A 21767-nucleotide genomic window follows, 5' to 3' on the forward strand; every position below is an offset into this window, starting at 1 on the left:
AAAATACAAGCAGTACATATTTTTGTTACTCTGCTACATAGAAAACTTCATTACAGAATTGTGATTCTAAAGAACTTGTTTTTGACAAATATGGCAGCTTGAGGAATAAAAAAACATGGAATGATATATATATATGTGAAATTATTTTTAAAATCAAAAATGCCTTTGTAAATTCCTGGACTAACAAGTCCCTATTACTTCTGCCAACAAAATTTTAAAAAGTGTATTTGTATTATTTCCCTTTTATGAACCAACACAAAGCCAACGTAAGTTTTTTTTTACAAGCAATATAAATAAGAAGAAATAAAGCTGCTTACTGCCTTACATGAAATCCCAATATATTATACAAATTAATTTTTTAAAGTAGAAATTGAGCACACTGTACAGCAAAATCCCACCTATTCCACTAATTTCAGATCAATTTCCTTTCATGCAGCTGTTTTTTGTGACATAGTGTATATTGTGCAGGAAAGCAGCCAATTCCTCAACCTTCTGGAGAAGGTTCTCAGACAATGAACAGAAGGAAAAAGAGGTAAAGGAAAAAATGGTTGCTTGAGCAGCCTTCCATTTTAAAAATTCAGACTCAATTAAGTACGTCTATTCAAAAAAACTAGTTTGGTATAATGTTTAAGGCACCAGGCTAGAAACTGGGAGACTGTTGAATTCTAGTCCCACTTTGGGAATGAAGCTACTAAGTCAGTGCCCTTGGGTCAGTCACTCTCACTCAGCACTAGAAAGAAGCAATGGCAAGCCACTTCTGAATATTGCCAAGAAAACTGCAGAGACTTGCGCAGATAGTCACCAAGACTCAAAAACAGACTTGAAGGCACAATCACATTTGGGATAGTAGTTTAATGGATAAAATCTCAACTATTCCTTGAACTGGCCAATGCTTAAAAATGTTGTAGATGCCAAACATCTACAAAATTAATAGAGTGTGCAGAATTTTATGTATTTTAAATACTTATTTATTAAACTGTAAAAACTGTCATCTCTGAGAGGATTAAATAACCCTGCATGATTTTTTTTTGGATCAGGCGAATATCAAACTTTCAATTAAAGAAAATTACACATAGAAGTATAACTCTGTTATTTTACAAACAATGTTTGTATTTTGAATTATGTGAAACCTATAAAACCCCTCATAGTTAATATAAAGATTTTGTCTGGCAATACAAATAATAATTGCCTATTTTCCTCAAAAATCTTATGTTCTCTACGTCATTTTTCTTACATACACACATACACACACACATGCAGGCTTATATCTATTTGTATTTTCTTTCAAACTAGTTTAATGTTCTGTACAAAAAGTGTTATTTTAGGTAATAAATCATTGTTTCTCTTAGCTTGTTAATTTAATTCATTACATATAAAACTGTATTGGCATAAATTATAAAAAAGTTCTGTCAGATTAAATTAATTACAATGTATAATGTAGTTCATATCCATTATATGGCACTTGTTCAACATATTTGATCCAAACTGGAAGATTTCACATACAGATACATACATATTACTTTAAATACAAAAAAACAAAAAATTAAAAGACCAAGCCAGTACTAAAAATACATTTATTTATACAGGAAACAGGTATGGGACTGAGTCTTTAAATAATCTGCGTCTAACCTGTTTCTGAATCTTCACTGTCGGAGGAGCTGGACTCACTGGTGCTCTCAGACTCTGAAGAGGAGAATCCCTTCATTTTAGAGGAACCAGCAATTACATCCACTTTCTCTGCTGCAACAAGGTAATAGCATTGTCACTGGATCAGACAATAATCAGAATCTATTCTTGTGCCATGAAATATTCCTATTAAATATCAGATGTTTGGGTGTCTGCTCATACAGTGGGACTTCATCTTGTTTATTTTCCCCTATCCCAAAAGCTCTTCTTTTTACTAACCAATCTAGAGGGCCCCCAATCTTTCACATATAGGTTACTATGGGATAGGTTACAGAAAAATTCATTCCACTGGCAGATGTAGTCTGTAAGAACACAGAAATAGTCCAAGGAACTATTTTTCACATAAAAGATTTCCACAAATTGATTATGTTTTAATTAGGTTAATGAAACACTGATTTCAGAAGAACAGAAAATATGTTCTGATGCTTCCATTTTCTTGAAAGCACAAGAACAATTCAGTTTGCTATCTTCTGCTTTAGGAAATAAGGGAATAGAATAGGAGTTTGAAAATTTGAAATTCTCAAGTAATTTAGCATTTTCATGCCCCACTATTTTGCAATCTGGCTCTCCCCATTCTGGTCATTAGCTGATCACACATGTCCTTAAACGGAGAACTGGGAAGAGGGCACTTTCTCTGCCCCACTATACTTGGGAAGTCCAGGTCCTCTCCCCATTCCACCATGTCCAGGAAGCTCAGGACTCTCCCCACCTCACCATACCCAGGTCCACTTACCTTCCACCTTTTCTGCGGCAGGCTCCATTCTCACCATTGTCGGAAGACTTCTTCTCCAAACTACACTGTTTGGAGAAGGGGCTTCCAAACTATTACGAGAAAAGATTAGAAAAATATTTCTAGTCTTTAGAACAATGGCATTCGCTAATTTTCCAGCACCCTTCCACGTGCGGAAGAGAACCCTTTTGCCAAGCTGCAGAAATGGATGCTTGGATCTTCAGGATCTGAGTCCCATTTCTGCAGCTCAGCAGAGGGGCTGAGCAATCCACTGTGCATAGAAAGGAGCACCTCTGCCAGGCTGCAGAAATGGTATCAAATCTTCAAGTTCTGAGCAATGTTTCCACAACCTGGCAAACAGAGCGAACTCCATCTGGTAGGCAGCACTTTCAGTCAGCCCCCAGAGACTAATCATCTCAGCAGGCGGCGGTAACTTGCAATCTTCCCTGTTTGTTTCTCAATGACTTTCTGGAGAAGACAGTAGAGAAGATTGCAAATGATAATCGCCTGATTGCAGGACACTTGGCTACCCAACGTAAGGGTGAACAGGTTGCCAAGCATCCAGAGGGCAGTCAGGTGATCATGCAAGGGGGAGAGTGCACATTTTACAATAGCCAGAAGTTCTTTACAGATCATAAAGCAGCCTTTCCAAGGCTGTTCTAACTTTCAACTGTTGTTAAACAACAGTGTTATATGTCAAGAACTACCTGTATGTTGTTCTGGAAAAATTTAATTTATTACTTGCTGGAAAAGGTACAATTTCAAAATGAATGACTCTTGCATAAATTTATCATGTTCTAACATTAGTATATTTTCCATCTCTGCACCATAGAAAATGATTTAGTGTATACTGTTATTTGAAAAAAAATATTCTCAACTTGAAAAATACCTTGAGGTTTCCTTTTTTTCCGTAAACAAGATGTTACATATCGCTCCAGCTCCCTCAAAGTGGATGCCTTTAATGTTTCAAAGTCAATTTCAATCTCATCAGGATTGGAGTTTTTGAGCGAGGGTTCTCTTGATTGGATGATATGGACAACCCGGCCTAATTTTTCACCAGGGAGCTTGTTAATGTCCAGGCTCAATTGTCTTTTTTCTTCATAAGACATTGGCTTACATTTCTCCTCCTCCTCTGACTCATAAACTGGAGGTGGCTTGGCATTCTTCACAGTCACAGGCTCCTTCTTATTACTTTAAAGAACAATTACAAAGCATTATTATACGAAACAAAATGATTCCCTATTTTCATACAAAGAAGTTATTCTAGAATATATTTATTAGAATTGTGTTCTACATTCAAAGAGCCATGGTAATGTCTATTTCAATGAACTACATCTTAGAAATCCAAAGTTTAACTTTCAAAATTAGGTAGCTTTTGACAAGCAATTATAACAGCAATGCAAATCATATAGGAGGCAATCCACATTTAAATATCTTCTGAGCATTGACACAGATATACTTAAGTGGATCAGAAAAGTAGCTGAACTGAAGTTGTAAGGATTATGCCCATTTTTTATCCTTCAAGCCATAGATCCAGAAGGGCCTTTTATGAAATTCCTGTAGATGACTAGGCTAAGCCCAAGGGCGGGGCCAAACAACTAACTAACAAGGCAAATTGCCGCTAGAGTCAACGGAATTCAAGGGGGAAGGGGAGGATGGGGGATGGACTTAGGATCTCTTGTGGGAGTGTAGTGACTTCAAACTGATGGAATTTCCTGACAGTGATAACAATTAATCAGTGGAATGACTTGCCTCCAGAAGTTGTAGGTGCTCCAACACTGGAGGTTTTTAAGAAGAGATTGGACAAACATTTGTGTGAGATGGTATAGGGTCCCCTGCTTGAGCAGGGAGTTGGACTAGAAGACCTCAAAGATCCTTTTCAACTCTGTTATTGTGTTATTCATTTGATCCTGTCCTCAGGCTCAGCCTAGTCATCTCCTATAATTTCCTTCTAAAAACCTCTTACCACCCTACCTATTATCAAACATACAATTTAAAAATACTGGTCTCATCCATACAACTTTGGTGAGATGCTAAAGTACCACCTTTAAATGTTAAATCTTTAATATGAGCTCCATTTTCTAGAAGCACAAAAATGAAGAGAGCTACCTGAATTAGAACAGAATACTTTTCTTATACAATACCCTGCATTTTGTATACTTCAGGCTAAAATAATAGAAATACTTCAGTCTGAAATACATGATCCAATTGTTTCATCACTAGAAATGTACTCTCAGTAGGATCAAAATTATTCACAGGGGATGTACTATCATATTTATCCAATAATACGATCACAGAAGAATAATTTACACTTAAGAGTATTTAGCTTAGGATTTATTTGTAAAGCCAATGTAAAACCTACTTTTGTGTTGTGATGTTCTAACCAATGAATTAGGAGATGGATGGCTCAATGGAAAGGAACAACAACAACAATTTTCCTGCATGTATTTCCATTTCTTAAACTGGCAGACGAAGAATTACATCTAATCTCTTTACAATGAATGAAATGGTCATGAATAAACCCATCCAGATTACAACTTTTAGATACTGGTGTTGCTGAGGTTAAACTAAAACTGAGACTGTAATCCCCAAAGGTATGCAATGGACAATCTTTATTCTGCTAATAACGTTTTGAAGAATGGACTGTCCACTGCAAGGCAACAATATTGTAGAAAAACCTCCTATGACTATAATTTTGCTTCTTGATTGGAGGGTCCCAGGGTTTTTTTTATTATTATTAACAGGTTCTGTGGCCTACAGGAAATTTGAAGAAAAAAAAAACTGTTCTAAAGGACTGCTTGAAATTGGACTCACAGAGAGTAGACAGAACTAGGTATAGCCAGAATCAAGTTATGTAATGAATGACCCTTACAAAGATGAAGCTGCTGTAATGGTTTCTTTTAAAAGTTGTTCTATATGTGCAAAGCACCTCCTTGGGATGCTTTTCACTATTGTAATACATTGTATTGACTAGGGATAGAAGTCTAAACTATCTCTCAAAAAGCAGAATCAGAACTTCTATCTGAAGTGAAGCTATGGGCAGTACTCAGACAGCTTTAAAGGAAGTCCCATTATTCACAAAGAAAGAATGGTCATTTTAAAACTATATTCTAAGCCTTAAGAAATTAAAATATCCAGTTTTGCAAATTTCAATAGTATAAGCAAGGAATATTCAATTCTACAGAGAACTCTTCTTGGAGTTCTATGTAGAATTAGACCTCTAATATTAGAGAACACATTTGCTAAAACCAAAATTGTACTTAGACCTCAGTTAGATGAAAACCAAGAAAGCATGCAGTATATAATTTTGTAACCTTAAAGTTAAATGCATGGCAGAATCCTGATTTAAATTACATTGTTTCTAACCATATAATAGTTACACTTATTATATGGTTAGAAACAGTGGTATGGCAAAATATTCAAACTTGTAAAGTTCTGTGTCCAAAACTCTAGATTTTAATAGCAGTTCCGACTTTACCAAGCATACCAATATTCCAGGAGTGATCCAAGCCTGAAACATTTGCTAAGGTCAGAATAAATGGCTTGTGTTTTAAATCTGAAAAATTTTGCACATCTTGTTTAAAATTATGTGTCTTCTACCAAGAATTTAGATAGACAAAATATAGAAGTTCTGCTATACTTCTGAAAACATCTTCATGATAAAAGCTTTTTTAAAAAGCACATAAAGAGAAAACTAACCTTGAGCTATTGGTATTGCCATTATTCTTCTTAGCCTTCTTAGTTGGTGGATCCTTGGCTTTATTTTTTTTATTTTCTTCTACTTCTTCTTTCTTTTTGTGCTTCTCTTTTTTCTTTTCTTTCTTGTCTTTCTCTTTTTTCTTTGGTTTATTCTGCTGTGGCTGTGACAGGGCAGCCAACTGTTCATGCACTGCTTTAAGCTAAGGAGCAGACACACAGATCAATACAATTTTTAAAAAAAATTGTTTTGTTTTACCCCATCCTATGATGTGATGACCCCACACTCACTTTGGTGTGCAACTAATTGTTTTCCCCTCCCCCCAAACACCTGAGCTATATGTTCCTTAGTGCTGTGCATGCTTCAAAAAATATTTGCTATTGCTTTGGACCCATACCAAGCAGCCAGAGTGTTTCCAGGCCTCTATGCAAGTCTGAAAAAAATTCCATAACTTCAAGTGTTACACAAATGTCCATACTTTAAAGCAGTGCCGTTTATTTCCAGTCAAACACCTGAAAAAAATTTGGGCTGCTTTAAATGCAAACAGGTGCTGTGTTCATGTAAGATCAAAAGCCCCCTTTCCCAAATCATTTTCAAAGAATGCACACCTCTTAATCTGTGTGTGAGTGTGTGCACGCATACATGTGAGAGAAAGGAGAAAAAGTGTAGGATGGCACACACGAGTAGGAATATATTGAAGCAACTGTCAATAATGCTGCTTAATATCAAATGGCAGTAATTTGCTGGCCGTTCCTGAAACAGGAAGCAACAGAGTCAAGCTTCTATGATAGATTGGAAGGCAGGAATTGTTTTGTTCCCAAGAAAACAAAGTATACATATCCATATTATCACCAGTGACTTCAGCTTGTCTTAAGGGCATCGTTATCTTTTCCAGTAGTACTGAATGAGTTATGATACTGAAAGTTTTCCTTAACATTTTAAATGTTGAAGGGAGAGCCTAATGGCTACTATATCACTGGCACAGGCAATAAAGAAACATTTGCTAGTCTAATACTATCTATTGATCTTCTGTCTTGGAATCTCTTTCCTTACCCAATCAAAATTTGATGGATGCAAAAAGGCTCAGGCACAGGCCCAACCAACTCCTCTTGTGATTGTGAGATTCACAGGCAAGCTGGAATTGTTTCATCTGTTGCACAACAATCCCTATCACATTCTCAACCTCAGCAAGGGGAAGATGGCCAGGAATAAAGTTGCAAAGCCAAAGTGCTTGTTGTACTTTTTCCTGCCAGTATGAGGATTCCTGCAGTATATTCTGCAACAGGAAGCTTTGTGAAGGAAAACTAAGGAAAGAAGCTCATAACTAGATGTATGAAACTGTAAGCTAGAGTGGCTTTTGTTTGTCTGTTATTCATATATGTAGTGAAACATTAAAAACTGGAAGGTGTGGGCTAGAACTGTACATATGTAGTAGTTATGGAAAAAAACGAGAACCTGATCCCAGATCCAAAAACTAAAATTAAGGAAGTAACTGGAGAAAAGAGGATACAGTCAGAGTCAAAAGCAGGATACACAAACGTTTTACCTGTTCCTGGAGCTCTGCTAGCCGCTGAGCTCGCTCTTCTTCAGAATCATCTGACGAACTATCGCTGTCAGAAGAACTATCACTGCTGCTGTCACTGGACGATGGTGGGGGCACTTTGGGTTGTGGCTGTACTACTACTGGAGAGGAAGCTGGAATCACAGGTTCTTCGGGTTCATCTGGCATTTTAGCAAACTTCATTTCAAAGACATCCTGGCAAAATACAGTGGGCATATGAATGCTATGCTTATAAAAATATATCCCAGCATTATTCTGAAAAAGTTTTCCTGGTGCCCGCACCAAAAGGAACAAGATATTGGTATCTCCAAACACCGAATCAATTCAGAAAAAAATGTTCCTTGAAGGGATATTATTATCCTAAACATCACCTTTCCTGCAGTTTATCAATCTAGGCACTTTCTGATCAAAATTGGCTTAATCTTGAGGTCCCATTATATAAAGGGATAGGTGAAGGGTATTATCCTATTCATTTGGCCACTTGGGAATGCAAGAGGTATGATAGCAATATAATAACATCAGTGAGGGTGGGATTTCAAGGATTCCAGCAGTTTTATTTGGATAAAATATATTTATTCAAGTTTAATAGATTTTTTTCATGATTATTCCAATTAAAAAATCATGCAAAAGAATGTGAGTGCTTTGCTTCTGCTTTTCATTGGTGTTTGAGGAGAGGAATCAGTAAACAACAAAGTAAGGTACAAACCCTTTACCCCTGACATTTGGAATACATATTTTAAAGATTGAATAGCAAATGAATTGTAATTCCCAAAGATATAAAATATTTTTAAGTTATTCTGAAAATTATTCTACTCTACTTATTAAAAATTGTGCATTTATGCATTTAAAGTAGAACTTGGTTTTAAATGAATGTTTAGTTACCTGTAGTTTCCGTGCCATGGCCACTACCTCATGATCTGGAGGGTTATATTTGTAACAATTGGAAAACATCAATCGGACATCAGCTGAAAATTCCTGAGCATCTCTATAATCCCGGTTTTCCAATTTGGACTAAAGATTAAACAAATAAAGAGCTATAATTATAAATAAATTTTAAATCATTTTAAAATACTTACCATAGGTATTATTTCCTATAAATAGAGCAAAATATTTTGGCATTTCAAAGATAAGATTATCAATTCTCTATAGCAAATACTCTGCATGTTTTCTGAATGTATATAAAAATAAAATTATTTTCAACCCAAATGATATTTAACAAATGACTGGGTATCCCGTTTGTTGATAATCCCATTGATTCCCTGTTTTAGTTCATATATTGCACAAGATTACAAAGAAACAGAAGTATCTACTTTGTTTCATGTTTATGGAGATTCTCAATCATACAGGTCATGGTTGTCCCAAAGGTGTTTTTTCCAAAAGGCAAAGCTCCCAAATACATGGATAAAAGTAAATATTACTTTAATACCAAAAGAAGATTCAGATTTGACTGAGAGACTGAAAAGATACTTAACTGAATTTATACATTCAGACCACAATACTATGAATTACATCCAGGGAAACAAATGGCACTGATATTTCTGGACGCTCAAAAGACATTTGATAATGTTTCCTGGCAATTTATGATTCAGCAATTACAAATAATGGACTTTGGACAGAATTTTGTAAATATGATAAAAATGATATACAATAAACAAATAGCAAAAGTGATTGTAAACGGAGATTACACTGAGAACTTTGAGATAAGGAAAGGAACAAAGGCAAGGATGTTCATTATCTCCATTATTATTTATTTTTACTTTGGAAGTCTTAAACAGAAATATTAGACAAGATATAGAAATCAAAGGATTAGAAATAAAAGCTGAAACATATACATTGCAAGCACTTGCTGATGACTTGGTGTTCATCTTAGAAAAACCTTTGGAGATGATTTCTAAATTACTGGGAAAGACAGAACAGTATGGAGAAATGGCAGGACTGAAAATAAACAAAGAGAAAACTAAAGTAATAGTTAAAAATCTCACAGATAAACAAAATGAAATTGGAAAAAACAGAAAAAAACAGAATTACAGAGGTTAAAGGTTAAATATTTGGGAATACAGTTGACAGCAAGATGTTCAATGATAAAAGAAGACAATTATATAAAATTGTTAAATCAAATAAAACTGGACTTGGAAAAATGGAAAAACTTGCAATTGTCAATATTAGCAAGAATTGCTACAGTGAAAATGAATTTATTACTGAAAATCTTATTTTTATTTCAAACAATACTTATAAAATTGGAGAATTATTTTTTTTTGGTGAAGATTTGAATTCACTAATTTTGAAATTTATTTGGCAAGGAAAAAAAGCTAGAATTAAGATGAAAATGTTACAAGATGCTAAAGGAAACGGGGGATTTGGCCTACCAGAGTGGGTTCTATATTATCAAGCATCTGTATTAACATGGGTAAAAAAATGGATAATTCTTAAAAATAAAAGGTTGTTATATCTGGAGGGACATGATTTACAATTGGGGTGGCACGCTTTTTTATGGTATGGGAAAAATAAAAATATTTTCAAAATCACTATATAAGAAATGGATCGTTAATAATATAGGAAAAAATAAAAAGCAAAATATATTTGAAAATTCCAGGGTGGTTGTCAAATATGGAAGCATTTGCACACTCAAATTTAGTGGACTTTGAAAAAATCTGGACATATAGAGATATTCTAAACTCTGAAGGATATTTAAAATCTAAACAAGATTTCTAGTCTTCATCAACAACTTGGACGAGGGGATAGATGGGGAACTCATCAAATTTGCAGACGACACCAAGCTGCCAGGAATAGCCAACACTCCAGAAGACAGGCTTAGGATACAGGAGGATCTGGACAGACTTGAACACTGGGCGCTATCTAACAAAATGAAATTCAATAGTGAAAAAAGTAAGGTTCTACTTTAGGCAAGAAAAACCAAATGTACAGGTATAGTATAGGGGGTACCTTGCTCAATAGTAGTAACTGTGAGAGGGATCTCGGAGTCCTAGTGGACAAATCATTTAAATATGAGCCAGCAGTGTGCTGCAGTTGCCAAAAAGGCAACAATGTGCTAAGCTGCATTAACAGAGGGATAGAATCAAGATCATGTGAAGTATTAATACGACTTTACATGCCTTGGTACGGCCACACTTGGAATACTGCATCCAGTTTTGGTCACCACGATGTAAAAAAGATGTTGAGACTCGTCAAGCTATTTTCCAAAGTGCCTGAAGGCAGGACAAGAAGCAACGGATGGAAACTAATCAAGGAGAGAAGCAACCTAGAACTAAGGAGAAACTTCCTGACAGTTAGAACAATTAACCAGTGGAACAACCTGCCTCCAGAAGCGGTGAATGCTCCAACACTGGAAGTTTTTAAGAAGGGACTGGACAGCCATTTGTCTGAAATGGTATAGGGTTTCCTGTCTGAGCAGTAGGTTGGACTAGATGACCTCCAAGGTCCCTTCCAACTTTATTATTATTATGGATCATCGCACAGTCAGCCAGATGTTCAGACTGGATTTGGCATTTTGTCTACCTATCGAGTCCTTACCCAGGACCTGGGATAGGCAGATGTGGATGTTTGATGGTATTACAGATATCGTCGCAGGATGGAAGCAGTTCCTAGTAAGGCCGCCTTTTGCAATTGACTAATGGCAAATTTTTCAATGCCAATGGTGTTCAAGTGGTGTTCCAGTTGTTTTGGGATTGCACCAAGGCGCCTATTACTATTGGTACTACCCTTGCTTGCTTTTCCCATAGTCTTTCTATTTCTATTTGTAGGTCTTTGTATTTTGTGATCTTCTCCAGTTCTTTCTCGTCTATTCTGCTGTCTCCAGGCACTGCCACGTCCACTATGCAGACTTTTTTGTCTTTCTTATCGACAATTGTTAAGTCTGGGGTGTTATGTTGCAGGTGCTTATCTGTTTGAATTCTGAAGTCCCAGAGCACTTTAATTTTACCATTTTCTATGATTTTCTCTATTTTATGATCCCACCAGTTTTTGCTTACAGGCAAATGATATTTTTTGCAGATCTTCCAATGCACCATTGTTGCTACTTTGTCATGCCGCTGCTTGTAGGCAGTCTGTGCGATCTTCTTGCAACAGCTTACCAGGTGGTCCACTGTTTCTTCAGCTTCTTTGAACAGGTGGCACTTACTGTCTGTTGCTGTCTTCTCAGTTTTGACTTTATATGCATTTGTCCTTAAGGCTTGGTTATTATTATTATTAATTATTTATTATTATTATTATGATGATGATGAAAAAATGGAAAATCAGGGCATTAACTTATCATGGTGGACACATTTACAAATACAAACTAGATATGATAAAGATGTTAAAATGTATGGATTTTATAAAGAACAAACTGTATTTGATAAGACTTTGTTAACTTGGGATGAAAAATTAATTAAGAAAATGTTTAATTTTTTTTATTAACTTTGAAAATGGAAGATGAACAAGTTAAAAAAACAATGATAAGATGGGCGAAAAATTTTGGATATAAAATGTTGTATAGATGGCATTTGCCACCAGCAAGATTAGCGAAAATGTTTAAAAATATGTCAGATAGATGTTGGAAATGTAAACATAAGTCAGACACATATTATCATGTTTGGCGGACAAGTGATAAAACAAGAACTATTGGAAAAAGATACATACTTGGTTAGAAAAGATGTTAGGAGAACATGTTGATTCTAAACCTGAACTTTTTAAATTAGGTATAATGCCAGAAAAGACTTATATTTGACTTTGCATGTTATAACAGCGGCAAGAATCATATTTGCACAATATTGGAAGAATGAAGGAGTACCATCAGAGGAAGAAATAACTTAAAAAATACTAGAATGCGCAGAGATGGACAGATTGACTATGAGACTGAAAGAAAAGGAAAAAATGGACTATTATCAAACCTGGAATTTATTTTACCATTGGCTAGAGGAAAGAAAAAAGGATTAGGAATTAAACATGTATTAACGTATGTAAACTCAGACAGCACGTTGGTTGAAAAATTATTATTCTTTGTATGAAAAAAATGAATAAAAAGATTACAAAAAATCCATTTGAAAAATTTGCTTGTCGCCTTAACAAAAATTAGTTTGAGTATTTCTATAAATTCCCACAATTGGCTAAGAAATCAAAATATTGTAATCTAAACATTTAAAAAGTAAGTTAGTTCCTGCATGTATTTAAAACTGTACACAAACATAGGTAGTATTTTTAACTTATGCACTTATTACCAGATGAATGTTGGAAAAAAAGACACCCACACTTACTTTAATTGTACTCAGGTCCATGGGATGCTTAATGATTTCACGATAATCATGGAGTCCAAGAGCTTCCACATCTACAGGTTTGTAGAAGGGCCATGCATATGCAGCATGTTTCTTAGCAAACATCTCCTTTATGATGCCCCCACAATACTTTAATTGCTCTGACGCTTTGCTACTGTTACTTTTTTCTACTACATGCTGCTGAGAATCTGGAACATCCTTCTTTGGAGGTTTCACAGGTCGGCTTTCCCTTCGTGGACCTGTCTTGACAGACTTGGGTTCAGCTGGCAATGATGATGATTCATGAACTGGGTCTATTGTAGTAGGAGTTGTAGTGTCTGCTTTCCTCTTCACTCCCTTTTTTGTCTACCAAAGCAAACAGACATTCTATGTAGACTTCTGTTCTTTATTTGCCATAATGTATACGTGTATATGAGGTTATGATTCCTTGGCATAGGAATATGTTATTATCTATATTTTTAATTGTTGATTATTTTTGTTATCTTAACCTTGTTTATGCATGGTGGGAATGTAAGCCGCTTGGAATCAGTTGACAATTGTAGCGGCATATAAGCCTATTAAAATAAATAAAATAAATGAATGTACCATAGAATTCTCATTAACTAAGCAAACACCCCATTTTTATGAAAATAATTAGATATCACGTATAACTATCTAAAACACTATACAAGGAATACAAAACAATCATCAGAAAATCTGGCATAGAACTTGTAGTGAAGTTGAATGTTGTGAAAATTCTCTATCATGACTTCACTCAATAGCTTAAGAAAGTTAGAATATTTTCAATTTCTTGCTACTATTACTATTATACTATTACTATTATTTGAGGAATTCATCTCAATGAATAGAAGGATTCCTTCCCCTGACAAAGGAAGAAAAGACGAATAGGAAATCTTGCTGAGGGAAGAAGCTGGAATAGTTATTTCTACCAATTCCTTTTATTGCCTTTCTCAGACATTATTTCATGATCTTTCTATTATTCAAAGCAGATTTTTAGTCTTGCACAACAGAGGAGAAATGCTGCTGTCATCCTTTCTTTCTAAGAAATCATTCAATATTAGGTAGACTGCAATTTTAGCCCCTTACATCTTAGACTGATCTTGAAAGGAATACTAGTTATTTTCCAGCAAACATAGTCTTAATTCCAATAGAAGATATGTTTAGCTATTTATCGAGTCTTTATTTTAAGCAGTATTATTGATTATTGAACCAAGGTAAAGCAGAGCCATCTTTTAAGTGCTTCCTCTTCACAGAAGCTTACTAGGTTTAGGGTTGTCGCTGTACCCCCATCTAGTTTATTTCATAGGCTGTTATAAAGAAAAATGAAAGGAGAGGCTGTACTACTCTGATTTCCCGGAGGAAGTGGATGAGGGGGAAAAAAATCCCAAAACATTCAATTAATCAATAAAAAAGATTGACATTTACGATGCTCATTTACATTTGCTTTTAAAGAAATGTCAGTACAATCTTATGCAAGTTTATTAGAAATAAATCTGAATTGTTTAATGGGACTTACAAAGTATATTTCAGACAGCAACCTTTAGTAATTAAATGACAATATTGCTGTCATTACAATGGAAAGACTTGACTTTTACTCTTCTACGAAAGGAAAGAAATGAAAAACAAGTTTCATGTTGAATACTGAGCTGAATCATGACAAAATAAAATTACAACTATAGTACACAGCTGATCTCTATTTACCTAGCAATTTGTATATTCACAGTGCATATTTGTCACTTAAGTTGTATGTTATGTTCCGACTAAATTATTCTTGCTATTTTTGATATGTACTTATTTTAGAATATTACTTTTAACACACACATTTTTAACTTTCTCTGTAACTACTAATATTAGTTAAAACCAAATACAACTTGAAAAGCATCAATGTACTAACCAATGTTGGTATCAATGTGCTAAATATGTATCAAATATAGAAGGTAATGTTAATCAATTCTAATCTGATCTGCTTTCCCCCTCTGCGAGTTTATTTCAATACTAATGTTTTGCACCCATTTTATAACATTTGTATGAAGTGTGGTATGGTGGGAATAGATATTAAACATACTTAACATCTTTTTTAAAATAACAAACCTAACAAAAAAAAAACACGCATCTATTTGATTTGCAAGGGAAAATTATGCTATTTTTCACATTCCACAGAAGACAAATAACTTAAAATGTGTAAATAGAAGGGGAATTCCAAAACTGAAATGTTTTACATATCTATTACATCAGTTCTATATTGCTTTATTTCAAGCAGCTTAAAATTAGATGTTTTGTTTTCTGAACAAAAATGCACTTTAGAAAAACTTTAGATTTAAGAATAAAGGGTATTTTAACTTCAGTCAAGTAAATTTGGTGATCCTTCTAGCCGGCACATTCAAACGTTCATACCTTAATAAGGAACACATTATTCATCCATACCGTTCAGTTTTAGTTATATTGACTAAAAGAAACTATATATTATTTTAACCCTTTTTCTAGCAATTATAAGATTGAATCTGCAAGTAAAGCTGGGGTCTGTAATCCAAGGGTTTCTGCATCCTAGTTATCTGGGTAGCGCAATAATAATTAATCTTAATAACTTCCCAGTGTTAGAGCCCCTAAAATAACGAATGTCTTGCTGAGTTAATATTTTCATTAAAAATTTTCTTCGACCAGCATTTTTAAAAATTGAATTTCCCAACAGCATACAACTGTGCCAGTTATTGGGAGCCCTGCAGAAACAGGGCATTGCAGCATCGTAAGATATTCCTGCTTCCTAACCTTCAAAAACGGAAGAATCAAAGTTAAAGAATTTAATGAAACAGTCTTAAGGAAAGTTATAAAGTGCCTGAGCATTTTTTGTATGACTTACGGCAAGATTTTCTCTTAGGTGAACAATTAAAAGAAGCAGAGTTCTAATGTACGCACCTTCATGGGTTGTGCAGATGTTGGGATAATCGGGGTGTGTGTCTGAGAGGGCTGAGGAGCTGAGGCTGAAGGTGGGAGGGGAGGAGGCAGTGCTGCAGGAGGCTGGGGTGGCACCACTGTCATTACTGGTGTCTGAACAATTAGGTCAGGGGTCAGAGAGGGAAAGGAATGAGTTGTTTGCACTGGCTGAGAATTTTGAGGTGGAGCCTGCGTCTGTGGTGGGGATGATGCTTGAGTTGCATTCTGTACCACTGATGCTCCTGCCTTGGTTGTCACTGTAAGAGAGTCAATGACAGTATGTATATCAAGTCTCTAAAAATACAAATGGACATTTTGCTTTTTCAATTTCAGATTTTTTACTCTGACAAATCATATTTGTATCTGAATTCCAATACCATTTCTCAATGACTATATAGATTACTGACAGACTCAAACCTTATTCTATTAACTAGTAAAGATAAACCATCCATATGAAAATACATATTTTCCTTCTTTCCTTTCTCCATTGTATTTTTGTAATTATACCCATTTCCCATCTTTCAAACTAAACAGTCAGGATAAAGCTTTAATTTCTGGAAATACACACTGTTCACCTAGATTTAATAATGAGTGAGCTTGCAGGCTGCACTAACCTATAGATTACTTGAACATGGCTAATACAATATAAACATAAGCTGGATTCACGAAACATGCAGAGCAGTAAACTATAGTTTATGCTCACAATGCTTGGATTCACATTACACATTAAGTCAAAACCAAACAAATTGTATTACAGCTGAGCACAATGTACAAACTAGTTTTTATCTGAAAGAAGATTTTTCAAATACAATCACAAACATACATACACATAATAGCATTTGCTATTCAAACAAGTACAAAAACTGAGAGTACAGAATAAAGTAGATGAAATATCAATACCTGTTTCCTTCCTACCACGTCCTCTCCCTTTTGTTTGGACTATAACAACTTCTGTTTCTTCCTGGGCCATTTCAGATATTTTTTGTAGGAAGAGTTTTTCTAGAGCTTCTGCCATCAAAACAATATCATCCCCTTGCTGAACAAATAAAAATATATAAAATAAAAAAAAAATCACACATATTTGGAATCATCAATCTGAAGACAGACTTGCCATATTTTTGCCACTATACGACACTGTAGAACTATAACATGAAACATGGAGGTTACTTTGTCTAGTTCAGTGGTTCTCAACCTGTGGGTCGGGACCCCATTTGGGGTCGAACGACCATTTCACGGGGGTCGCCAAACAACGCAGTCCGCCATTTTTTCCCCCTTTTCCTTAGCTGTGCTACTCCCTTTTATTCTATTGGCTTTTGAAAGCCAATAGAATAGACTCTCTTCAATAGAGTCTAATTCTATTGGCTTTCAAAAGCCAATAGGAATTGTCCAGGCTGTCTCTGCCCTGCTGAGCCCGCCAAAAGTCCCATTCTGCAAATGGTGCTGCACCAGTTGAGTAATCCTCGACTTACGACCGGTTGGGGGTCGCGGCATTAAAAAGGTTGAGAACCACTGGTCTAGTTGTTATCAATGTAGTCTGCATTTAATCTTTGTAAGTAAGTTAGAGATCACAGTGTGATGCACTTATTGCTTAATTCATGTGTCCCTCTGCATGAAGTGACTGTAAAGTTTTACTATGTTGCTCTTTTATGTATTGTAGTTTAAGCTGTATATTGTATTTGGATTTCTTCACTTATATGTTCTATGTTAGTTCCTCTTTTGTCATTAACCGCATAATCATTTAAGCCAGTGTTTCTCAACCTTGACAATTTTAAGGCATGTGGACTTCAACTCCCAGAATTCCACAGCCAGCAATGCTGGCTGTGGAATTCGGGGAGTTGAAGTCCACATGCCTTAAAATTGTCAAGGTTGAGAAACACTGATTTAAGCTATCAACTATAGAGGAGGACCATTCAACATACAGCTCTATACATTTACTCTATCTCATAGTTACTTTACTAAAAGAGATATATTTCTGTGTAACAGAGTGAGAGACAGATAACTTGCCCAGCTAATTTACTAAGGCTTTTTGTGTTGTTGTCAAATGTAATAGTATTCAGGATAGAAATTTAAAAGCTATAGACCTCGAAACACCTTTTCTCCTTATAAACTTATCTCTAAATATGAAAAATTGTGGTTGATATATTCATGAACAGCTTATGAAAAAAAATAGATCTGAGGCTTTTTAACAACTTAACAAATTCCTTGTTTCTTGGTAATATGTCGCTCTTTCTTTGTATTCATTTTTGCAAGGAGAAAAGTATGGTCTTCTGGATGATCATCCCCACTCACAAGGAAAACTAATGCCCCTGACTGGTAGCTTTCTTGCTGTTGTAATACTCGGGAACACAGCATTTTAATTATAACAAAATAACGATTCAGGAATCATGAAAAGTTTCAAACCATTTTCATTCTACTATAAGACTGTAAAATATGCATTCCTAATTGGCTTTTTCAGGAAAATTGTGTGAAATCAAAATTTGGAAGCATTATTTTCTATTTTTCATCAGTATGGCATATTAATGTTATATGACTAAAAGGGTAGCCCTTATGTATTAAGGAAAACTATTGTTTTAAAAATACTTACAATAATAAACTACACATGTAAAGTACCATGGCCAGTGAAACTCTTAAGCAAAGTAGTACTGATAAGAGAGGAATTCTTAGGTTTTGTCTAAATAAAGTTTGAATTTTAAAATAAATTATATTTATGTAAACTAGGGAAGTATGTAATCTGTCACCCTGGGTTTACATAAGAACCTTTTGCTACATTCATGCACCTGTCACCAATTTCAGACCTCCTCTGGAGGAGACTGTATATCAAGCAAAAAAAATTGTTTCCTTCCTGTAGCCTGCTCTGAGCAAAGAAGGTACATTCACGGTTGTTAGACAGAAAAACACAACTTTTCTCACTTCAGTCCAACAGGTTATCCCTGAGATACTACGGCCTTTTGAGAGAGAGAAAACAATATTCACAGCTGAGATAAATGCACTGTTTTACCAAGGAAGGAAAGAAGGAAAAGAGTAACCAGTATACCCAGATTTAAGTCCATTCTTAACCACAAAGCTCACTACAAAATTCAATTATTTATTTATGTGATAATGGGCCAGTCACACAGTTAGCCCAATATAGTTCACATGACTGCTGCTGGAGAAAATGGGGAGAGAAAGAGGAGCTACATACACCACCTTCAGCTCCTTTAATTTAATAAATCTAAATAAATTTATTTTAATAAATGTATTTAAATTTATTTAAATTTAATAAATGCCTACACACTAAAAACTGAAATCTGAAGTTGGAAATACATAGGTGATACGTCACTTGAAATCCACTTTATGGGAAAACTAACCTTATTATAGATGTAACAATTTGTAAACATTGTATTAAAGTCTTGGATGCATTCTTGAGCGTTCCAATAGTAGTTATTCTCCAAGCGTTTTTTTATTGTTCCCATGTCCATAGGAGTTTTAATAATTTTATAATAATCCTAAGGGAAAATAAATATGGCAAATAAAAATTCCTTCAAGTTGCAATATATTTTCAAAAAATAAAAGTTAAAACAATATTTTTCATCTGTGATGAGTTGTTGATGCAAATTACTTCATGACTGAGAAGCAAGCACAGATCATCTTCAATTTACAATTATATTTTGAGACCAAAATCTCTGGTCATTGAGTGAAGCGGTTATTAAGCAAGAACCATGTGACTGCTTCACTCAATAACTGCAATCTCGGCACTCCAAGTTATAGTTGTTATGTGATCTCCTGTGTTGTTATACTGACAAAGCAAAAAAGTTGCATGCTAGAGGGACACGGAAATTCTCAAACAGGCAGCCCTTTCACTCTCAAGGAGGTTGGCTGAAAAAGGTCCATCTCAATATTCAAGCAGGATTTTGGTACAGAGTGTTTGTAGCATGGGGTATTTGCAACCAATCCCCAAAGACAAGAGGGAGTTCTCATTTATGGATGTAGCATGCCCCATAAACAAAACAAATGTGTTAATTAATGAAAGTTTATGGGATAAGTTACATTGATCCAGCCACTCTTTGCATTTAATTGGGGGAAGGAAGGATTTTGTGCGTTGTGCAAACTCATTCAATCATCCTGACAAGTACTGTAATTCAGGGGTCTATTTTAGTTTAAAAATATTTTTAGCACTGTTTGAAGCTAAACACACAGAGTCAACTACATCATATAATCAACCAGTATCAATATAAACCAAAGGAAATCCTTTTGGCAGGTGGCAGCGGCTTGTGACCTTCTCTGCTGGCTTTTCCTGGGGAAGCTGGAGAGAAGATCGCAAATGGAGATCATATTTGTGGGGTGCTTGGCAACTCATTGTAAGTCTGAATAGGTTGCCAAGGGCTCAGATCACAATTAGGTTATCTTGGGGGGGCCTGCAATGGCTGTAAATTTGGATACAGGTCTAAATCCCTTCATTCAGTACCACTGTAATTTTGAACAATCACTGAACAAATGGTTGTTAAGCAAGAACTGCCTATATTTTGTTCATCAGATAGTCCTACTTCGACAAAATATGGAATCTGTACCTAAAAAAGCACTGTACTGACTAGACTTGGAGTGGCCAAAATTTATTTTCAGCTCTTCTCCTAAACCAATAGTTGAATATGCTGATTATTATCAACCCTATTGGCAGTTTATAGCAACAATAGGCCACTATTTTTTTTTACTCCTTTACTGTTATTTTTTGAGTTCACTTAATGCAACTTTACCATAATCAAATTATAGACAAGTTCTGTAACTTTTAGATTAGAATACTTTTTCAAACAAAATGAAGAAATAAATGGTATCTGTACCATAAGATTTACTCCATGCAAATACAAAATGAAGACCAATAAGCTTTAGGGTGTGTGTATGTATGTATGTGTGTGTGTATGTGTTGTTGTTGTTAATTGCGAAGTCGTGTCCGACCCATCGCGACCCCATGGACAACGTTCCTCCAGGTCTTCCTGTCTTCTGTGTATGTGTATATGTATGTATATGCATAATTTTAATTCATTAATTTAAGAAAGATGAAGAAGCAAAGAAAAGCAGAGAAAGTATCTTTTCCAAAACTTCATAAGCACATAAACAGTTCCTTTTCCAAGTAAAGAACAGGTAATCCTTGCTTAGTGATTGCCTGGGCAGCATTTTCTATGATGATGAAAAAGTAACTTTGCAACCAAAGTCCTAATTTATGACCTTTTTTCAATCTCTTTCTGTCACATGTCCACCATTAAAGTCAATTAATGCATGTTCGCTTGAATATAAGATCATAAGCAGAGTTTTTCACTTAGCAAATGCTTCACTTAACAACCCATGTTCCTGGCCCTAATTGCAGTTGCTAAACAAGGAATACCTGTATACCCATTAAAAAACTGTTCATTTGTCTAGAATTGAACAGTGACTAAATCAAATTAAATTCCATTTTCCCCTCTGGAGTAATCTTCAGTGGGAACACAACTTGAACGGGACAGGAAAAAGAAAAGTCATGTCCTGTCAAGTCATAATTAAAACCAATTTCTACTTGGAGAATACAAATCAAATATGGCTGTTACTATGACTTGCTATACATACACTTTTACGTTTTTCTGTAAGACAATATTTGCTTATAATAAATATTTATTTAATACTGTTCATTCAGAGCAGTGGTTCTCAACCTGTGGGTCGGGACCCCATTTGGGTCGAACGACCATTTCACGGGGTCGCCAAACAACACAGTCCGCCATTTTTTCCCCCTTTTCCTTAGCTGTGCTACTCTCTTTTATTCTATTGGCTTTTGAAAGCCAATAGAATAGACTCTCTTGAACAGAGTCTAATTCTATTGGTTTTCAAAAGCCAATAGGAATTGTCCAGGCTGTCTCTGCCCTGCTGAGCCCGCCAAAAGTCCCATTC

The 21767-nt window shown here is 35.2% G+C and overlaps 1 protein-coding gene across 6 annotated transcripts in view; it reads right to left on the reverse strand.

Moving 5' to 3' along the window:
* The window catches only part of BRD4 (bromodomain containing 4), a 110092-nt gene that overhangs the window by 26050 nt on the left and 62275 nt on the right, over positions 1-21767 (reverse strand). For 5 of the 6 annotated variants that reach the window (XM_039359522.1, XM_039359519.1, XM_039359521.1 and 2 more), the window contains 9 exons: positions 19223-19360; positions 16776-16911; positions 15858-16132; positions 12927-13289; positions 8557-8685; positions 7647-7869; positions 6116-6305; positions 3306-3607; positions 1630-1740 (listed from right to left, as the gene is read on the reverse strand). In XM_039359522.1, the coding sequence (XP_039215456.1) occupies positions 1630-1740; positions 3306-3607; positions 6116-6305; positions 7647-7869; positions 8557-8685; positions 12927-13289; positions 15858-16132; positions 16776-16911; positions 19223-19360 (1867 nt within the window). Of the gene's footprint in view, positions 1-1629; positions 1741-3305; positions 3608-6115; positions 6316-7646; positions 7870-8556; positions 8686-12926; positions 13290-15857; positions 16133-16775; positions 16912-19222; positions 19361-21767 lie in introns of all 6 variants that reach the window. The other variant, XM_039359517.1, reaches the window with a different exon arrangement.

This window comes from Crotalus tigris, unplaced genomic scaffold (genome assembly GCF_016545835.1).
Source record: "Crotalus tigris isolate CLP2741 ecotype Arizona unplaced genomic scaffold, ASM1654583v1 scf7180000019078.1875890, whole genome shotgun sequence".
In the NCBI taxonomy this organism is placed as follows: domain Eukaryota; kingdom Metazoa; phylum Chordata; class Lepidosauria; order Squamata; family Viperidae; genus Crotalus; species Crotalus tigris.